At 55.7% G+C, this 19,582-nt stretch overlaps 1 protein-coding gene across 1 annotated transcript; it reads right to left on the bottom strand.

Annotated features, from left to right (window-relative positions):
- Positions 1-821: 821 nt before the first annotated feature.
- ENTPD2 (ectonucleoside triphosphate diphosphohydrolase 2) lies at positions 822-11,982 on the bottom strand. The gene is made up of 9 exons (XM_039719880.1): positions 11,647-11,982; positions 5,904-6,021; positions 5,272-5,422; positions 4,504-4,663; positions 4,184-4,411; positions 3,601-3,867; positions 3,293-3,412; positions 2,874-3,008; positions 822-1,877 (listed from the first exon to the last, which is right to left on the bottom strand). The coding sequence occupies exons 1-9, from the start codon at positions 11,755-11,757 to the stop codon at positions 1,677-1,679; spliced, it is 1,491 nt and encodes a 496-aa protein (XP_039575814.1). The 5' UTR covers positions 11,758-11,982; the 3' UTR covers positions 822-1,676.
- Positions 11,983-19,582: the final 7,600 nt, after the last annotated feature.

Here is a 19,582-nt window from a genome sequence, read left to right as displayed (position 1 = left end):
AGATGAGCCTGGGGAGGAAGCCGGGCTTGGAGGTTCACAGCATCCTCTGAACTGGAATCAGGTTTTCCCTGTGCAGAGAGATGGGGAGCAGCTAGTGGAAGAGCTGGAAGCAAAGTGCTGCAGGGAACAGGCACGTTCAGTCAAGCATGGCATTCCAGAAGTTCAGCTGGAGCAGGGAAGGGTGTTGGGAAGTGAGCAAACCCACGGAGCAGAGTTGGTGCTGCCAGCAGGAACAAAGAGGGCAGTGAGAAACTGCAGCTCCCTGCAGCCACTCCTCTCTAGTGTTTGTGGAATGTGCAGGGCAGGGAGAGGCTTCCCAAAGGATTGGAGAGCTGGGACCAGTCCCATGCAGCTGCCTGAGCACAGCGATGTGCATCCTGGTGTCTGGGCTGCCAGTGACTGCAGCAGCAAATGTGAGCTGCTCTGCTGTTGCCCTTGAGCATCAGAGCTGGGCCCTGGCAGTGGAGACTGCTGGCAGGTTGTTTTGCTGGGGGCTGTGGCAGTGAGGGACAGTTTCAGCTGCCTGCTTCCACTCCAGTATGAGTGGAAGCATGAGCTTCGTGACTGTGGCTGACTGGAGCTCCTCCATCTCCAGGTGGGCTGGGTCTGGCATGAGGTTTCCAGCCCACCTTGGTCTATTTGAGGTTGTCTCCAGGCTGGTAGAGCGCACAGAGCTGTGACCGTGTCTCAGCACTGGACAGTCTGCGAGGGCTGAGACCTTTGGGCAGAGCCTGACCTGTGGATGTGGCTGAGGGGCTTTGCCCCCATGGGACAGCCAGGCTGAACTGCCTGTTGCTGATCACAAGCCACTGAGCCATAGCAGTGGTTACAAAGGTTTATTTCAGATTATTTTAAAAAATCAAACAAAGCCAAACCTTCTTCATGTTTGTACATCCCTGTTCTTACTCAACTGGAAATGAAGGTCCATCCTCCTAGCTGCCTGGTGTGGGGTGATGCCAGGCTCAAATCCCAGTGCAGAACAAAGCCCCACAGTGTGGGAGCCCATCGGCCTGTGCCAGCATGGCCATGCACCACAGAGCTGCAGGAACCGGGGTGTGCAGGAGTCTCTGGCTGTGGCAGAGACAAGTCTGGCATAGGAACCATGGGGGTAGTGAAGGCATCACCCACAGCTGAGGCCAATGGCCAAGGAAAAGACTTTGCCTTCAGGAAGGTCAGTGGGGTTTGTACAAGAGCCAGAAAGACAACGTGAGATTCAGGTGATGCCCAGAGCTCCCCAGGAGGCAGGGCTGATGCTCCAGGGACAGGCTAGTGAGGTTGGCTATAAGGACTAGCGTAAGTAATATTCCCCATTCATACACATACACATGAAAATTAATCCTGTTTTTGCTTGGGTTCACTGGCTCAGTTCAGCTCTGGTGGCAGCAAGATGTCCTGGCTCTGAATGTCCCATTTCCAAGCCTGCTCCAGGGTCCATCCCTGAGTAGTGCGGGGAAACATTTACGCCCTTCTCCCACAGGATCAGTGATCCTCTTCTGTCCTTTCCCGCAGCTTGAGGGCAAGGGGAGGGCAAAAGGACACAGTTATTCTTCTGGGATGGTGTCAGGTTTTGGAGGAGGACATTGAGCACTCGCCACATCCCAAGCATTCAGACCGTGGAGCCTGCAGCAGGTAGGATGGTGCTGGTCCTGCAGATATGGCCCACCCTGTCCCTGCCATCAGATTATGCTGGACTTGCTGTGCCAGAGCAGGCAGACGGCAGTCACCAGGGATGTCAGGGTGGTGACCACAAAGAGCAGGATGAGGATGACCCAGTAATTGTACAGCATGCTTTTGTGGGAGTAGGGCTTCTCTGCTGGGATCATGTTGGTGAGGTTCAGCATGTAGCCCAGGGCCCAGCCAATGGAGGTTTCTCCTGCCTGAGGAAACAGCATGGCATGGTCACCATCCAGCCAGCACAGCTGCATGGGCCTCAGGAGACCACAGAATCAGGGAATCACTGAAGTTGGAAAAGACGGCTAAGATCATGGAGTCCAACCAGTAATGCCAGCACTGCCAAGGCCACCACTAAACTATGTCCCCAAGGGCCACATCTGCACATGTTCTAAATCCCTCCAGGGATGGTAACTACCCCAACTGTGGGCAGCCTGTTCCACACTTTCCATGAAGTAATTTTTCCTAAAATATAACTTAAACTTCCCCTGGCACAATTTGAGGCCATTTTCTTGGCCTGTGACATGTTACCTGCGAGAAGAGACCAACCCCCACCTGGCTACAACCTCCTATCAGGGTGTTGAAGAGAGTGAGAAGGTCTCCCTTGAGCTTCCTTTTTTCCAGGCTGAGTCCCCCCAGGTCTCTCAGCTGCTACTCATAAGACTTGTGCTGCAGACCCTTCTGGGACAGCTTCAGTGTCAGCCCAAGGGAGAAAAGTGTGTGGGAACCCACAGCTCCCTTGAGCCTCTGCTTGCCCAAAGGTCTAGCCAGCACAGGGACAGAGCAGTGACCATCTTGTGCTGAACTGGGTTCATCCCCTGGGAGTAAAACCTAGTATGCTCAGGCCAGTCCTGATCTCCTTGCACATCCCATAGCATGTGCAGACAAAAGTACCTCCTGCCCTGACGTAACATTCCAAAAAGCCTCAGCAGAGCATTATTTGGGATGGCTGCTGTCTTGAGGGCCAAGGAAGGGCTGAAGGACCTGATCCCATGACCACCCCAACAGACAGCTCAGCTGATTTGTTCCATCCCCTAGGAGATCCCTCCAAAAATTGAGAGTTCCATCCTGCCCCTGTTCACTGAGATCTTCCTTGATTCTGCTTGCCTCTTTTTCCATGTGGGGTCCTCTCTCCTGCAGGGTTCTTTGGCCTAACTCCAAAGAGATCCCGTGGGATGGGGATGTATTTTGGTGCTACCTACCTTCTTCTGGAAGGCAATGTTGGGGAAGGAGTGGTTGTTGAAGCTGTAGCCTTTGGTGGTGAGCAAATACACAAATGTGCTGACAGCGCAGTAATCTGGCAGCCTCTTTTCCAGCTTTGGGGCTTTCAGGAGCAGCTGGGTGGGATGCACAGAGGGAAAGAGAAGAGGGGTCAAGCCAGCAATGGCCAGGCTTCTGTCTGTGGCCTGAAGCTCAGGGTAGTTACATCTGTGAGGCCAAGGCTACCCCTGCCCACCTGAGCCCCCTCCCAGTCTCCCAGTCCCATGTGGGAGCCATCAATTGCCTTCCCCGTAGTCCACTGGTGCCAGGAAACCCAGTGACCTCCAAGGGCTTCTCTCAAAGCCTGGGTGATACCCCACATGAAGCAGCCCCCTCCTTCCATGATGCCCAGGGAGCTCACCTCACTCCAGCTGGTGGCACAGATGGTCTCTGCAGCATCCTTCAGGTCGCTGGGCAGGTGCACAGGTCTTCCCATCACAGTCTGTATGAAATCCACCGTGTAGAAGAAGGCAGAGAAGGCCTGATGGAGGCAAAGGAGCAGCTGTGAGACAGGCTTGGAGTAAACTCTCTGACCATGAGCAGACACTCTGGCCAATGTGGTGGGCACCAACCGCTGTTACAGAGCTGGGGGTCTGATTTTGCTGCTGCATGATGCTGGGGAGCTGCCCAGCAGCAGCCGAGGCACCACCCTCCTCTTATGGCACTTACAATGAAGTTTCCTGAAACTTTTGGCTGGAAAACACCATCAAAGGAGCAGTGAGAGAAGGAGCAGTTGGTGAAGTCAAAGAGCTTGCTGACATGCAGAGTGCAGAGGTTCCCGTTCCCAGTGCCGACCAAGGTAACAGTGGTGTTGAGGGCAAGGCTTGGCCGCTCCTTCTGCGTGCAGGGGCTGTCATAGATGCTGCTCAGCAACAGGCTCTTGTTGTAGCCCTTAGGCCAGCAGGGATGGGAGACAGTTTCTTGATAGCTTTCAGCCTGCCGGAGGAGGGACACATGGGGTGCATGAGCTGTGCATAGCACAGCTCCCGTGGAGCTTGAGCAGCCAGACACAGAGCAGTTGACAAAAGTGTCTCAAAATGGCTTGGGGTGTCTTGGCTCAGCCAAGGGCTGCATCATCTAAGGGAGATAGTATGAGAAAGCCCTGGGAACATAGGAAAGAGTTGGGGGCAAAACCCAAGTTGGCTGGTAAAGGTGTGCAGCTGGTCCAGGGCTCAGGGACAGCATAAACACCGAGGTAAGGGGCAACTCTGGGGTTGTGACAGCCAGCATCCACATCAAGCACACACTGTACCTGGAGGAACTTGGAGAGCAGCCTCTTGAGGACCTGGTCCCTCCCATAGCAGAGGAAGCTGTGCGTGTACACTTTGTATGCCTGCCCATACAGCTTCAGCATCACCTCATTTTGGGGGTTTTCAATTGTGTCCCTGGTTTCAAAGGTGATCTGTGTGGAAGCACCTCCAAAGTCCATGGCCCCCAGGGTCTTCTTCTGAGGCTGGATCCATTCTCCAAGCCATCCACGCTAAGCCAAGGAGCACAAGAGCAGGCATAAGTGTATCATGAGCTGCCCAGCCACCACAGCCATCCCACTGGCTGTCACTATCCTCTGCCCACCTTGATGAAGTTCTCCAGGAGATAGTTTGCAGTGACCCAGCCAAAGACCCCTTCCTCTTCCCCTGACAGGATCTTTGCTCCCCGGAAATCAAAGGGGTATGTCTTCAGCGTGGCTGCTACAGCTCTGAGGACAGCGTCCGACGCCTGTGGGTCCGCAATGCTGTGGAGGGCAGAGTGACAGACCTGTGCCACAGTGCTGCAGAGCCCTCCCTGTCCTAATGGCCCTTGAGGGCCAGCACTGCCACAGCAGGGCCCAGGAGAGAGGTGGGCCTTTGCATGGGTACTCATAGGCATGTCCCAAAAAACCACTAGCTAATTCCCCTTGTCTCTGCTGGAGGAGGCAGGTAGCAGGAATGAAGTGTGCTCCTCCCTGCTGGGACAATGGAATCCATCCTGCCTGGGCTGAGTGAGGGGAGCACAATTCTTCCCCCTGTGTGCTTTTTGAGGGGTGATTATTCTCACTGTGTCCCATCAGGCTGGCAGTGGCTTCAAGGGATTTTCCTCCTAGCAACCAAAAAGTCTGGGTGGGTTATCCTGGTGCTAGCCCCTACTAGCACTGTGCTGGCTGTGCCCTGCAGAGTGTATCTGCTCTGAAAGGCAGGACCACTTTTGCAGGGGACACAGCACTGGGCAGGTGGGTGGTCAAGAGCGTTGCCCAGCAAGGGGGAAATACTTCAGCCATCCTTCACCACCTCCGCCCCTGCTGTGTGTGGCAAGCTGGCATGTCAGAGTGGCACAACAGGGCTCCCCTGTCCCCTGTGCACTCACCTGAGCAGGCGCATGCCAGCCGTGGCGCCCAGGTAAAGCGGTGTGCCCATGTGCTTCTCCTTGGGCACATCTCTCAGGGCCTGGTTCAGGCAGTGCTCCAGGCTTGTCCCAGCTGCCGCAGGGTTCGAGCTGTAGCTGGAGATGCCAGGACCTGTGAAGAGGAAAAAGCATTGCTCCCTGCTGGTGAGGGGATGATGCTCAGAGAGAAAATGCCTGGTGAGCAGCTTTGCCCCTTCCATAGGCAGTTTTCTGTGAGCATGGAGCCATCCAGGGTCCAGCCACATCTCTCTGCCCACACTGCATCCTCTGCTGGCTGACAGTCTGGGAGAGGTTGATAAATGGAGAGTGAAAAACTGACCCCAGCTCCTCACTGGGCTAGGCAGGGAGCTGGATTGTTCCCTGGTGGTTCAGTACCTACCAGGAAAAGATAAACCACAAGCATGCACAGATGCAAGCCTTGAGGGGAGGTGGGAGACATTTTAGGAATAGAGCTGAACCCTTTAGAACATACCACTACACTGATGAACACAGAGGGAGGCAGCTGGGCATGGCAGGGGCACTCACACCATGCTGCCCTGCCACGGGGATGCAACAGACGCCGCCACCAGCCCCGGACCAGGGCCAGCCCTTACCCTCCACATCACACATGCCGTGCTCGCTGACCACCCCGGTGTCATTCTCCTTGTCTGCGGGCCACTTGTAGACGAACATGGCGGTGTGGGAGGACCCAGCGTCCAGCACGATGCCGTACTGCAGGGGGAAGGCAGTGGGTCAGGCCTGCAGGCTCCAGCCCTTACCAAGGGAAGACACTGGGGCTCAGTGCACAACCAGTCCACACTCCTGCCGTGTCAGTGCCCACAGCTCCGGAGCATCACCTGGCAGAGGCAGGCTTTGCTCAGCCCAGCCTGGCACTGCTGGGCTCATACCTGCCCAAGGAGGGCACTGCCTGGCATGTGACTGGGAGTGGGATACTGGCCATTCTGGAATGCTATTTGGAACAGCACAGGGACTCTGCCTTTTTGGGTAAGGGGACCCCCTTGAGTGCAGCTCAGGGGGTCTTCCCCCACTGCAGGTTACCAACACTCCTGGCTGCCTGCTGAGCCACGCTAGCCAGTCCCCGGGACTGGTGGTGAGGAGAGACACCTGAAATGGCTCCTCGGGATGCTCTTGGCCAAAGAAGGGCAGCCAGGCCCCTCATCCCTCCTGCCCTTGTATGGCTTGGCTATTCTCTGGCTATAAATAACCCTGCTCCTCCTGCCAAACAAGGTTACCCAGCTTCCAGGGAGGGGACACCATACATGCTGCCTGCAGCACCCCTGGGCATACCCCTCTGCCTGACCCCTGCTGCCCATGGTTTTGGGATTGCCCATGCTGGCCCCCACTGTGCCCCTTCAGGGCTGTGAGTATAGGGGGAAAGCAAGGCAGGACCCAGCAGCACTCCAACTGAGCATCTCTGGGGTGAAGCCATCTAAGGCTTAAACCTCCTCCTGTGAGTCTCTGTCTCCTGCCCTGCCCAGACTCAACAGAGCCGAGGGCTGGAGTAGGCAGCTCCTCTCCCTGCCCGGCTCTGGAAGCCACCCCAGCCCTGCCTGGCATGGGTGCCCCATGCTACCCCTGTCCCTATCACCTGGTTTTCACCAGCTCAGGCAACAGAAGTGTCAGGGACACCTGAAGTCCCCACTTACAGGTAGCCTCAATTACACTGTGAACTCATGGCCCTGCACCAGTGGTACCTCCTGCTCCCTCAGAGAACCATCTCACATGGGTGACCCTCCCAGACTCGCCCGGTGATTTGCTCATGCCCTGGGCCAAAAGCTACAAGCCAGCAGAGAATCCCCCTCTGTGGCCAGGCTGGAGCAGTGGAGTAGCTTCAGCTCCTGACAAACACTGCAGAAAGAAGGAAAGAGGCTGACAACTCCCCCCCAACACCTCTCCCCAGCCTCCTGGGCTGGGTGCTGGGGTGAGTGCTCCGGGGAGGCTTAGAGGGTGCTCAACATCCTCTTTGCCCAGCACGTGGCACCCCAGTCCATTCTCGCCAGAGCAACCTCTGCCTTGCCTTGCCTCCCTGGGGTCCCGTGGTCACCCCTGCGTCCCCAGATGAGCAGTCACCGACCAAGCAGAGGGCAGTCTGAGGAGGGTCCAGCCCTAGGGGACCCCCCTCTGTCCACCTCAGTGGCACATGTGCCCACACACCCACTAGTCACCATGCAAATGTCTCCAGTTTGCTCACAAGGTGCTGCATTACCCCAAATATCACCTGGAGTGACACTAGCAGGACAAGGCTGTCCCAAACAGGAAATTATCCGTAGGTCATCCCCAAACCCAGGGCTGTGCACAGCCAAGACCCTAGGAGCAGTCTCCAGCCCAGAGATGCCACGGAGGAGCTGAAGTCCACTGAGAGGGACAAGGTTGGAGACAGGGATATCTACATGGTGGCGAGGGTTGAGAGATGCTGGAGTATGAAACAATAAGGATGACCTGCAGTGCCAGGGATACCCGGTGCCACCCACCAGAAATGGGGTCAGCCTGGGAGGGGGATGCTGGGAATGTCAGACTCACCCCATGGCAGGAAGGGACATGGCTACATGGCTGGCTCTAGGGTGAGCAGGAGGAGACCCACCACCCGTGACGGGGGAAGGCTGGTTCCCAGGGTTTCTTCCTGTGCTCAGCAGGGCTGCCTTGGCTGTGCCCCACTTCCCATCCCACGGAGAGCTCGTACCAGGATGTATTCATGGGGGTACGTAACTGGGGTGGAGTTGCACACCTAGAGAGGTGCACAAATGTATGTGCACATGTACATGCATAAATGTGTGCGTGTGGTCTACATGCTGCAGGAGTGCGCATGTTTGTGCGTGTGTGCCTGGGCATACAAAGGTGTGTGCAGCTTGAGGCGTGGATGCACGTATGTGGGGTTGCTTACACATGGGTGTGCATGGGTGAGGAGTGCATGCACACAGGTGTGCCGATGCGTGTCTGTGCACACATGCACTGGGGAGGGGCGTGTGCATAGGTGTGCATGGGCACACATACCACGTTGTGTGCCCAGGGAAGTGCAGGCAGTGAGAGGCTACACCCAGAGCAAGCCCCGTGCAGAGGTGGCATGGTGGGGTGACAGTGGCACCGCTGGGGCAGGATGCAGAACTGGCTGTGCCACGTAGGCACATTCTAGTGCCCTTTGCTGCCAACACCTGTGGGTTGGGGTCGGGGTATCTCCTCTTGGACCACCAGCCCACTGCCACCAGGTGTGGAGTGGTGGGTGAGGGGCACCCCATGGGTCCCCCAGCCTTGGTGGTGGCAGCAACAGAGCTTGGCCTGGCTGAGGTAAGGTGCTGCAACACAAAGGTGCTGCCTCTGCAGAGAGTGCCTGGCTGACTGCTGCCACAGCTCACCCCTCAGCTGCCACAGCCGGAGAGGAGTCACCACAGCCTCGTGCCAGCCCTCCTAAGGGCACAGGGTTTGGCACCCCAGCTTGTCCCTGTGGAGAAGACGTCCTTGCCTGGGAGTGGTAAGCAGGGGTGGGAATTGTGTGCATGGTGCATGAAGGCACCGAGGCAGACATGGGCAGCCTACTATGTTCCCAGTGATGAAGAAATGTCATCTCCTCCAGTCCCAAGGGTACCTCACACCTCCAGCATTCACACAGAAATCATGAATGGGATCACCTGCAGTGGTGTGCAATGGTGCCAGCCCCTGGCCCCAGATCCTGTGCCTGTCTCAGCTTCCGTTCCTGCCTAGAACCTGGGCTTAGGCATTGGAGCCACTGCATTCCCCAGAGCAGAGTGTGCTCTGTGTGGGTCTGAGTCACAGCTGAGCCATGGGCATGGGCAGGTGGGCTCCAGGGGCCCTACAGGTGGGAAGCCCCAGGAGGGAGGATAAAAGCCCACCCCAATAGTGATTTGCAGTGTAAGTGCTGCCCTCAGCTCTGCCAGCTGAGCTGCCCTGTGTCTGCTAACAAGTACACTGCAAATGAGGGCTGGGGAGACACAGGGATGGCCTGGCACACTCCCATGCCAGCACCTGGCTCCCATCACCCCTGTCATCTGCCTCAGCATGTTTGCGTATGGTGCCCAGGGCTTTGGCAGGGCCTCATGAATGTGAGACAGTCCCCAACACCAGCATCTCCTGGTGGCACAGGGATTTTTCTTACAGAACCCTCTGACCAGACCCTGGCATGCTGTAGGCAAGGGGGACACAGAGGGGTCTCCATTGTGGCCCCACACTGGGACAGTTTTCCAATGCCAGCCCTATCTCTGCTGCCTCCTAGGTCACCCATGGTTCCAAGGGCTCTGCCCCAATGCAACATCACTCAGGCCAGCCCCAGTCAGGGCTGCTCAGTCCTGAAGCCCCTGCAGAGGGGGCACAGAAGACAGTCATGTTCCCAAAGGTCAGGAGTAGTGCTTAGGGCTTCTGATCAGTGTATGGCTCTGCCCAGGGGAGGAGGCAGATGGGGACACTGAGAATGCCCCATGTGCTGCTGCCTGGCACCGTGCCCCATGGCCATGCCCAGAACTCCAGGCCCATTCCACGGGCCCTCCGGGCTGTCCCGTGTCGCATGAAGGGCTCATCCCTGGCCTCCCACCATCTGCCTCTCTGAAGGATGGTGAGGTCATGCAGCACCCAGGTTTGCAGTGAGTTGTGACAAGTTTCCTTCCTGCTGCAGTAGCCACAGGAGCCACAGGATGTAGAAATTGCCAGAGATACGTTTGCCAAAAGAAAGAAAAGGGCTGTCAAGAGCAGGCAGCAGCTCTGGGGAGTCAGGCCTTGAGCTCCACTGCAGACCCATGAGGGAAGGATCAGTCCCTCAGCAGCAAGATAACTAATCCAGGGTGGTTTTAGGGCTATATTTCATGCAAAGGAGCTGGAAAGGGAAAATGTGGAGCTGTAGCTCAGCAGTGAACAGCACTATCCAGCAGCTAATGTGGACTGACTCAGCAAGGACCACATCTTGTCCAGGCCATCAGAAGATGTGCCCAGGGTCTCCCATAGCAGGACTGACCTCTAAACCACGTGGGCATCTTTTGGGCTGAGTTAAAATAACAGAAAGTTCTGCATTCTCAAAACAGCACTGGGCTTTGTGTGAAAGCAACTCCTCAGCACCTTCCTTCTGCCAGCCCCGTGGGAACAGGCACTGCTGGACACTGAAGCACACACCATGCTGGACCTCTTAGCACTTGGCGTGTCCAGGAACCCTGACTCCCTAGGCCAGGCCTTGTGCAGAGCAGCGTTAGGACCCAGGTGGGTGTTCAGAGGTGCTTGGCCCCAAACCACAGCAGTGCCTGCAGACTAGAAGATGCTAGCACTCAGAGGGAGAAAAAGCACAAGAAAAAAAGTTTCTGGGAATTAATTTGGTTTAAAACCAAAGGTCCATTTTGGAACCTGGAAGAAGAAAGGCTTTCCAGGCTGATCCAAGTGCTACATATAGGGGTCTTGGTACCAATCTAATTCCTCCATGTTCCAAAAGATAAAAAATCCACTTTAAAAACAGCTCAGGGCACTGTCCAAGATGCTCCAACATGTGGTAACAGGTGGCCAAGAAAGGTGTCACAGAGAGGGAGTTAAAAATTGGTAGTTTTACTAGGAGCAAAAAGGGTCATCTTAGCTTAGCCAGCTTGTCTTCTCATTCTAGTCTTCATTACATCTGACAAGCACAGAGAGAAGGCAGCAGCACATCTGGCATGCAGGCTGGCTCAGAAAGTTTCCAAGTAAATTGCTTGGGATGAGAAAAAGGGGGTTTTAGATTAAATATTTTTCAGGACAAGCGCCTGGGACTATTTTAAAACAAAAGACTTGTCCTACAAAGGGAGTACTTGGCCAACGAGAAATTGTTCGGGAACCTCTTTCATCATCCAAATTTACGACGAAAAAGGAAAAAAAAAAAGCAGCTTGTATTCAAAAGAAAGTACATTTGTCACCCAGCAGCACTGGCTCAGGCAATGCAGTGGAGCCCGGGGAGATGCTGAGTTGTGCCGGGAAGCCCTGGCCAGGCAGAGCAGCAGCAGAAGCTGACTCGGCAGCCCTGCCCTGGGGGCCGCTATCTTTCTGTGTGTCCAACAGACTCCCCTCCCAAAGCGCACGTCCTAAGGCACGACGGATGGCCGGCCGAAGGTCCCGCAGCCGGGGGGTCCCGCAGCGGAGATGCCACGCAAGGAGTCCCGGTACTGGGGCAGCTCCTCCCCGCGCACCGCGGGGGCTGCTCCCCGCCACTCTCCCCGCAGATGGGGCCCCCTCAGCCCGGCGCCTCCCGTGACGCTGGGAGCCGCTGATGCCGGCGTGTCTCCGCCACCAGCGCCCCGCACAGCGGGAATGCCGTGCCCCGGCGTGCCCACGGCGGCTCCCCCGAGCCCGGGCGCTGCCGCTGCCCCGCGCCCCGCTCACCTTGAAGCCCGGCGGGCCCCGCGTGTCCCCCGAGCCGAGGAGGAGGAGGAGGACACCCAGCAGGCAGCCGAGGGCCAGCAGCAGGAGCAGGGCGGCCAGGCGGCGGGCCATGGCGGAGCCGGGCAGGTGAGCGGCTCGGCGGCGGCGGCTCCTGCCGCTCCTCCTGCCGCTCCTCCTGCCCGCCTCCTCCTGCCCGCCTCTCCCGGCTGAGTCAGCGCCGCCCCGGCCCGCCCGGGCGGGACAGCGGGCTCCGCCGCGCTGCTGCGAGTGCTGCCCTTGCCCCGGACCCCACTCAGATCGTCCTGCCCTCTCTGCCCAGACCGATCTGCCCCCGGGCACGGTTCTTTTGCCCAGGATCAGCCCCAGCCCGGCCCCTCAGGTACCGCCCCGGCCCCAGAATCAGCTTTGTCCCTCGAGCATCACCGTTAGCGGGAGGGCTCAGCCCAATCCTGTCCTTCTCCCCTGGGCACAGCCTGTGTCCTTGGGATCAGCCCCATCTACCCCTCCGGGCGTGGTCCTTGACCCCAGGCTCAACCCCATCCTGCTCTCTCCCTGGGGCTTAGCCCTTAGATGGCTTCAGTGGGAAGTGGGAACATCCTGAGGTACAGAACAGCTCCAAGAACCTCTCATCTACAATGATTAACAGCTGTGGCTGTATTCCTGCTTTTAATCATCACAAGAGCTTCGTGACAGCCCTGAGGAGCCCAGATGTATACTGAGGCTGTTTTCAGTATGGTCACAAGTGAATAATGTGATGCATTTGCATAAGGAGGAGCGAGCCAAAGGAGGTTTGGTTCCTTCCTCTGAGAAGGACGTTTACAGCTTGCTTACACAGTGGGATACAAGAATGAACAAAATAGTAAACAAGGAGAGAAGGCTGAAAGTCACTGCTCCTAGAGCAGCTGGGTTGCAGGCTGCGAGTCACAACCTCACACTGAGGGTGTGAGCTGAGGCTCCTCACAACTGCCTCGCTCCTCAATACTTTCTTGAAGCAAGGAGCTTTCCTGCTGCTCACAGCTGACCCATGCACAGCACACATTGCACCATTGCAACTTCTGCAGAGCTCCCTGCCCATCACTGTGGTATTGGGGCGCAGAGGTGCTCATGGGGCTAAGCCTTTGCCCAGGGCTTGTGCAGGAGCCTCCAGCCCTGATGCGCCACTCCATTGCACAGGTTCTGCAGCTGGAGGTCCCACAGGGGATGAGCTCCAGTGCTGTCCCCACCTTCACCCTGGCAGTGCCCATCGCTGTGGAGCAGAGCTTCTCTGCAGGACTGCTCTGTTCAATCTGTGAGTCTGTTTGCAGGGGTTTACCTCCTCACTTCAATTCAATAAGCACTTAACCCTGGAAAATCCGTGTTAATCTATTCCAAGACATTAGTATATTAATTTATGGGAAAAAAATTATTTGCTTTTGCTGCAGATTATGCCACAGGAAACCACAGTCCTGTCCCTGAGGCTCAGTGCAGCACCATTTCCGCTGCTTTTCTGCCTTCCCAGATTGACTCTTCTCAAGTTTCTAAGGGAAAAATACCTGCCTATTACTGACTCTTCATGCTGCCCATCTCACCTTCGGAGGCAGTCATCTGCCATCCTGCACAGTGCAACTGCACCAGGGATTATCATAGCAAGATCTTTTCTGGATTGCACTTAATCTCTTTCTCAAACCTCCTGCTTCATCTTTAGATGGACAAACAATGAGGTCTTCAAAGACTAAAAAGGAACAAAAAAAATCTCTTTTCTGGATGGTGGGGAGCAGAAACAGGATTAGACAAGCCCTGTGGGAGTAGGGATGGTCCCCTTGGTCCTCACCCTTCTTTTGGTTTTGGGGACTTTGAAGCAAGTTCCTATCTGTCATGTGGTCCTTGTTGTGATGGGACCCATCCTGGGAGATGTGAGTGTCCTCCATACCTTGGTCCTGTGCAGACTTGGCCATCCTATTCCCAGACTGTCCATGGGTGGCTTTGAAAGGGGGGCTGACATCCCTTCCCTCCCCAGGGTGGGCTGCTCCTCCTCTTCATGAGGTCACTTTTGCCACCCTCTTTCCAGCCCCAAGGGGATGGGAGCTGAGGTCTGAGGCCTGAAGGAGTCTGTGCCAAGCCCTGGGCATTCACTGGTGTCCCAGGATACTCAACCTCCAGTGCAAACAGGAAGGCACCAAAAGCTTGGCCATGTGGGGTGCAAATACTCCCATTCCCAGGGGAATGTCAGCCAGGCAAACACGTGTATAGCCAGAGAAATACCCCAGTGCCCTGTGACAGTATGTGCAGGCGGGGAGCGCCCCAACACGGCTGTCTGAGCTCAGCCCAGCCGGGGCCAGGCACCGCCAGCTGCTGCCCCAATGAGGGGGATGAGCAGGGCGGGGGGCTCAGGTCAGTTTTCCTTTCCCCTGTAGCCCTGTCAAGGCACCACAGGCCAGAGAGCAGGGCACTGAATGTGCAGTGCCTCTGCCCGTGGTGTGTGGGCAGCCCCAGCCACTGACAGAGAACCCAGCCACGTCCCTGGGGAGGAGCAGGTACCTGCACTGAGGTGGCTGCCCCAGGTGGGCAGTGCCTGAGCTCCAGGCACAAGAAAGTTCAGTGTGAAAAAGCAAGTGAGGGTCAGGGAAGGCTTTCTCTGCCATGGAAGTGGAAGCAGGCACCTTGCTCCAATGGCAGAAGGTGAGAGCAGCCTTGTTAATCTGAGGAAACAGGGATGTGGGTTTTGGACACCATCAAAGAAAGGCAAGAACAGATGTCACCTCTGCAGCACTTGGGTTGTGAAGCGTGCTATCTGCCCAAATGAACAAGTTCAATGAACAAGCAGCTGTGTGGGGACCCAGCCCAGCACAGCTGGGTTGCCCTGCCACACTACCACTCTCTGCCTTTCTACCTGCCATGCTGTCACCTGTCTGCCTGCCACCCTGCTTGCCATCTGTGTGCCTGCCAGTGTCTTACCTCTGTCACCTCTGTTGATCTCCACAGTGCTGCTCTCCATCCTGCCTTGACCATTCCCAGGGACAGAGGCACGCTGTGAATCTTTAGGGAACTGCTTTGATAGTGGGAAGGACAGATCCCCTCAGCATAACCAGATGTGAAAATGGCATTGAAATCTGAAATAATCAGACAATCCACCAGGTGCAGGAGCAGGGTTTGCTGTGGGGCAGCAATAAGTTCCCCACAATTTAATGCCAATTTTTCATTATTACAGCCTGTGTCACCACCGCGATGGGGCCACAGCAGCAAGGGAAAAGGTTGACCTGCCTGATCTCACAGGAGAAATCTTTCACAAGGCCCAAGTCCCTGCTGTGCTGGTGTCTTTGGATCACCCCATACCTGGATAAACACAGATAGCTTAATCCCAGGTAAAGCTGGATGAGAATGTGTCACCAGCATGCCTGAGGCACCTGAAGACTCTTGTCTGTATTTCTGCATCCCCTGCAGCTGGTGTGGACATGGGCTTCAGCTCAGTGACTCAGGGAGACACAGCCTTCCTCCAAGGAGAGGCACAGGCACAGACTCCCAGGAAAGACAGGGCATGCTGGCACCCTTCCCAGCTGGGCAGAAAAGCTTGTCCCCACCAAGAAGCAGGGGAAACAATCCCTGGGGGCAGAGCGGAATGTGAGTACAAAGAGGAGGTGGAGAGTGCATTAGTCACCCAGCAGTGCAGGGGACTCCACTTCCCCCGACAAAGGAGAGAGGTTTTCTAATCTGTTTCTTCCAACAAAAGGCTCAGAGGTGGGGCCACCTGGGTGAGGGTTGCAGGGTTGAATGAGGGATCAAAGGAGACACTGGAGCAGGAGAAGTGACTTGCTGGCGGCTCTGAGAGGTGGAGTTTGCTGGTTGTGGAACTCAGGGCTTCTCAATGGCTTTGTAAAACATGGATGAGCACATCTGGGAGCACGGGTGGGCGGCCCTGCAGCTCCATATGTGGTTGGGTAATAACAGGAAGAACACAATGAACCTATAGACACTGTAACAGGCTGTGTTCCAAAGGGAGGGGTTAGGGACAGGGTTCTCTGCTCCCATCTGCGAGCTCCTCAGCCAACAGCAAGTGCAGGGGGCCATGCAATCCAGAAACATTCAACAGTTTTGGGATTGGTCCAGCGCAGGCCAGCCCTGAGCAATGCACAAACAATCCCACAACATACTCCAGAGCTGCTCCAGCACAACATTGGTCTCAGCCCTGGCAGAAGCCCCGGGGGTCCTGACATGCTCTTGAGGGAGCACTGGAAGGCAGTGGGGTTCCTTTGCAGAGGCACTGTCCCAGTTTAGGGCAAATTTGGGAGAAAAGCCTCCAAAGGGAGCCCCCCCAGAAAGCACGCCCACGTGGTCCCTCCCCCATTCGGTTTGGGAAAAATTTCCTCGGAGAGAAGTGGAAAAAAACTGTTTATTTAACAGGCAAAGCACTCCCCAGCACACAAAATGAACAATAGCAGATGACAAAACTCATTCGCTGCTCTGAAGAGACGACAAATTCAGAAGGTCTCTCCAGTGGGTGGTTGCCCTGTTATCAATCCCTCCGCACTGGGAAAGGCTGCCCAGAGTAGCCCTGGTGGCCACAACGTGCAAGATCTCGTTGCTCCCCAGGTCCCAGTCCGGAGCAGGTTCGAACACTTCCCAGAAAAGGGAAAGAAAAAAAACCAGTCCAGGGCAAACTCTGCATCAGCTAGCTAAGCTAGCTAAAAAGCAAAGGAGCACTCCGTTCTGCTCCGTCCGTGCCCAGACAACACAGCCCAGCGCAGAATGTGGAGGAGTGTTGCTCTTAGAGGAGCGAGTGCAGCCCCTGATAACAAACTCTGTGCTTCTCCCTCTCCCCACTTTCACTCTCAGAGCCAGTCTTGAAGTCACAGAATATAATATCCAGCATTAACAGAAGAGATGACTGGGGATACAAGCATCATAAAGTCACCCCAGGACAGGCACTCAGACCAAGAACCATCAAGGACAGAGATGGGCTAGCTGGAGGGAAGCCTGTAGCAGGCAGAAGGACAACTGGGACAGCATGAGGCTCCAAAGGCGTTCCCAGAAGGAGCACAGCCCCCATCTGCCTCTGAAGCACAGACCAAGGAATAAGGGCAGGGACTTGCTCCTTTGGTCTCAGGTTGGGCTGAGGCTGCTCACCTGTCCACAGGGCCCCCAGTCCTGTTCTCAATTCAGACCCCAATCCCACTCCCATTCCCAATCTCAGCTATGCCTGGGAGCTGCACTGGAGGCACAGCCAGAGGGAGGAGTGAAAACCTGCTCCCAGTCCTCAGGACTCTGTGACTCCAGCCAGGACCTGGACTGATGTACCCTGGGACTCAGCTGAGGCATCAGGTGTACTTTTTGGCTAGTGCAGGCCAATGCAGGCCACTGTGCAAGCCCAGAGGTGCCTCCTCCTCAGGGACCTCCAGGCAGGGTGAGTCCTGCACCAACCAAAGGTCTTGGACATCTAGGCTTCCCCAGCTGCTGGGGCTGACTCCCCAGTATCTCGTTGCCTTGCATGGAGGAATCACAATACTGTGTGGGGTATCAGGAAACCTCCCAGCTGCCTGTCCTGCTGTCAGGTCTATCCCTCCTTCCAGCACAGATGTGTGAACCTGCACCCAGAAAGATGCTTTTGCTCAGGGTGCATTTACCCACATCTCCACCTGCACAAAGTTGGAGTCAGACAGCACTGCAATGGAAGCAAGGATCTGTCAGGAATTTCTGGGGATGCCCACACCAGTCCCAGCACTGATTAAGGCCAGAGCACACACATGTGAGGCATTTTGGGGTGCTTTTGAGTCTGTGGCCAGTGAAGTTGCAAATCCAATCAGTGTTTACACGGGTAGAGTAAAAAAAAATAAGGGAATGTAACAACCTCCCCCAGTCAGGAGTGAGCTCCTGACTGAGTGCAGCTCCTGCCGAGCCTCTGCACCCTGTGAGTAGGAGCCCACTGATGTATTCCAGCCTTGGCTCCAAGCCTGGATCTTGTCCTCTTAGAGACATTGAAGGTCTGGAAGGATCTTGGTGTATCCAAGGCTATAATCCCCGTCCTGGCAAGGATTCTTGCCTGGAAGGAAAATCAAACCCAAGTACAAATCTCTATTCTTGTCTCACTTTCTAAACCCTTTTTGGTCTCTTGTTTTCCAGGACATTGTCTGTGTGATTCAAGCCCTGAGGGGGTCCATGGGCAGAGATCCCTGTTGTCTTGGCATTGAACCAGCCAGGAAGTAAGTAGCTTTTCCAGAAAAGCCCCATTGGTTGCTCCTGGTTGTTTTGCCTGGGGCTCTCTCCTGCCAGGACAGAGGGTCGGGAAGTATTGAGGCACAGGGCAGCCCCTCAGCCATGTTCCCACAGCCCTGGCACGACAACTGATGAGCTCTCTCCTCAAGCCTGTGACACGAGCCAGTGGATGCTGGCACAGGAGCACACCTGCCAGCAGAACATCCGTCCCCTCCGCTGTGGCCCCAGGGCAGAGGGGTCCTTGGCACATGGAGGCCCAGGGTCATGGTCACATCCTGTTGGCTCCACGCAGCCACTGCAGGCTCACCTGTCTCTAAGCCTGTTGGGAAAGGGTGGCTGAACACGAGTGAAGCATGTGACATGAAGGAAGGGAGAACCACACATGGATGCTCCTGGGCAGCCTTGTGGCAAGGGGCTGATCCCTCCTCAGTGTGAGGGAGGGGATGGTGGTGGGGACAGAGCTGGCAGGATGGAGGGGAAAATTATCTTCTGCTTGGAATAAAGCAGGGAACTGCTTGTCACTTTTCTTAAACTGGCAAACACTACCCACAGTCTCCAATTCCAAGTGAGAAACCATGTTTTGAACAATCTCAGCCCATCCCCACAAGCACCAGGTCATGGCCACGGTGAGCAGCTGGGCCATGCAGAGGCTGAGCCCTTGCCTGGCTTCCAGGGCAACAGACTCACTGAAGCAGCCCATGGCCATCACCACAGCCCCATGGAGACCCACAGCAAGAATGGACTCCCTGGGGGAGGCTGAGACCCCCAGGCTGTCCCCGCTGAGCCCCACCAAAGCATCAGAGGGCTCTGATTGAACAGGGTGCTGTTGGGGGCAGCTGAGGGGCCCTTTTGCTAACCCTGCTACTCATCACCCAGAAACCTGAGGTGAACAAGGCCCTGGGATGCTGCAAAGGCAAAAAGTAAGTGACAAGATGACAGGCAGCAGGGCATGGGGAGGTAGGCCACGTGGGGGTGTCTTCTCTTCCTGGGGTGGGTACAAGCACTATTGTCCACTGTCCCTCAAAACCCACATCCTTTCTGAAATGAAGTGGTTTCTTATTCCCCAGTTCTCTACATTTAACCTGGCTATATGAGGGATTTGTGTGCCTTGAAGTTCCAACAGAACCTATTACTCCATGCTCAGCTATTGTACTGAGCTGCAAGGGGAATTCAAGTAACCCAAAAAGATGTGGTTTGTATAGGCATCTCTGCATCAGCTCTTCTGTGCAGGGAATTTGCTCTTTTCCCATTGCTGATGCATGGAGAAATTATCTGCCCAGAGGTTCCCTCAAATCCCTAGAGCTGTTAGGGAAAAGCAAACATTTTAGGTGGGCTCTGAGCATCTCCCACCCTCACATGTGCCATAGCAGCAAGTTCAGGAGGCAGGAGCATATCTGTTAGGGCATAAGCCACCTTCCTATTGCTGTACTGAAGCTCTTCAGCAGCAAGTCCCAAGCCAATGAGCTGACGCTGCTTCAGCACCCCTTCTTTGAGCTCTGAGAAAGGATACAGGAAGGGGTTCCATTTTGCACTGAGTAAAATCATCTTTCTTCCCTCTGATGCTGACAGCTGGTTTGAGGGCCAGTATCCCATGGAGGGTTTGACTTGCCAGTGGTGGTGTTCTGTCCCTCCATGCTGCAGCACAGCACTGCAGCTGGAGAAGTTGTCCCATCCTGTCCTAGGGCTCCTGCAAATCTTTGGCATCAAACTATACTTGTTTGATCCAAGATCTCAGACTGAAAACTCAGCC

Source organism: Passer montanus, unplaced genomic scaffold (genome assembly GCF_014805655.1).
Source record: "Passer montanus isolate IOZ18808 unplaced genomic scaffold, ASM1480565v1 scaffold43, whole genome shotgun sequence".
In the NCBI taxonomy this organism is placed as follows: Eukaryota; Metazoa; Chordata; class Aves; order Passeriformes; family Passeridae; genus Passer; species Passer montanus.
The sequence above is the reverse complement of the archived record's forward strand: the minus strand, read 5'-3'. Positions and strand labels throughout refer to the sequence as shown.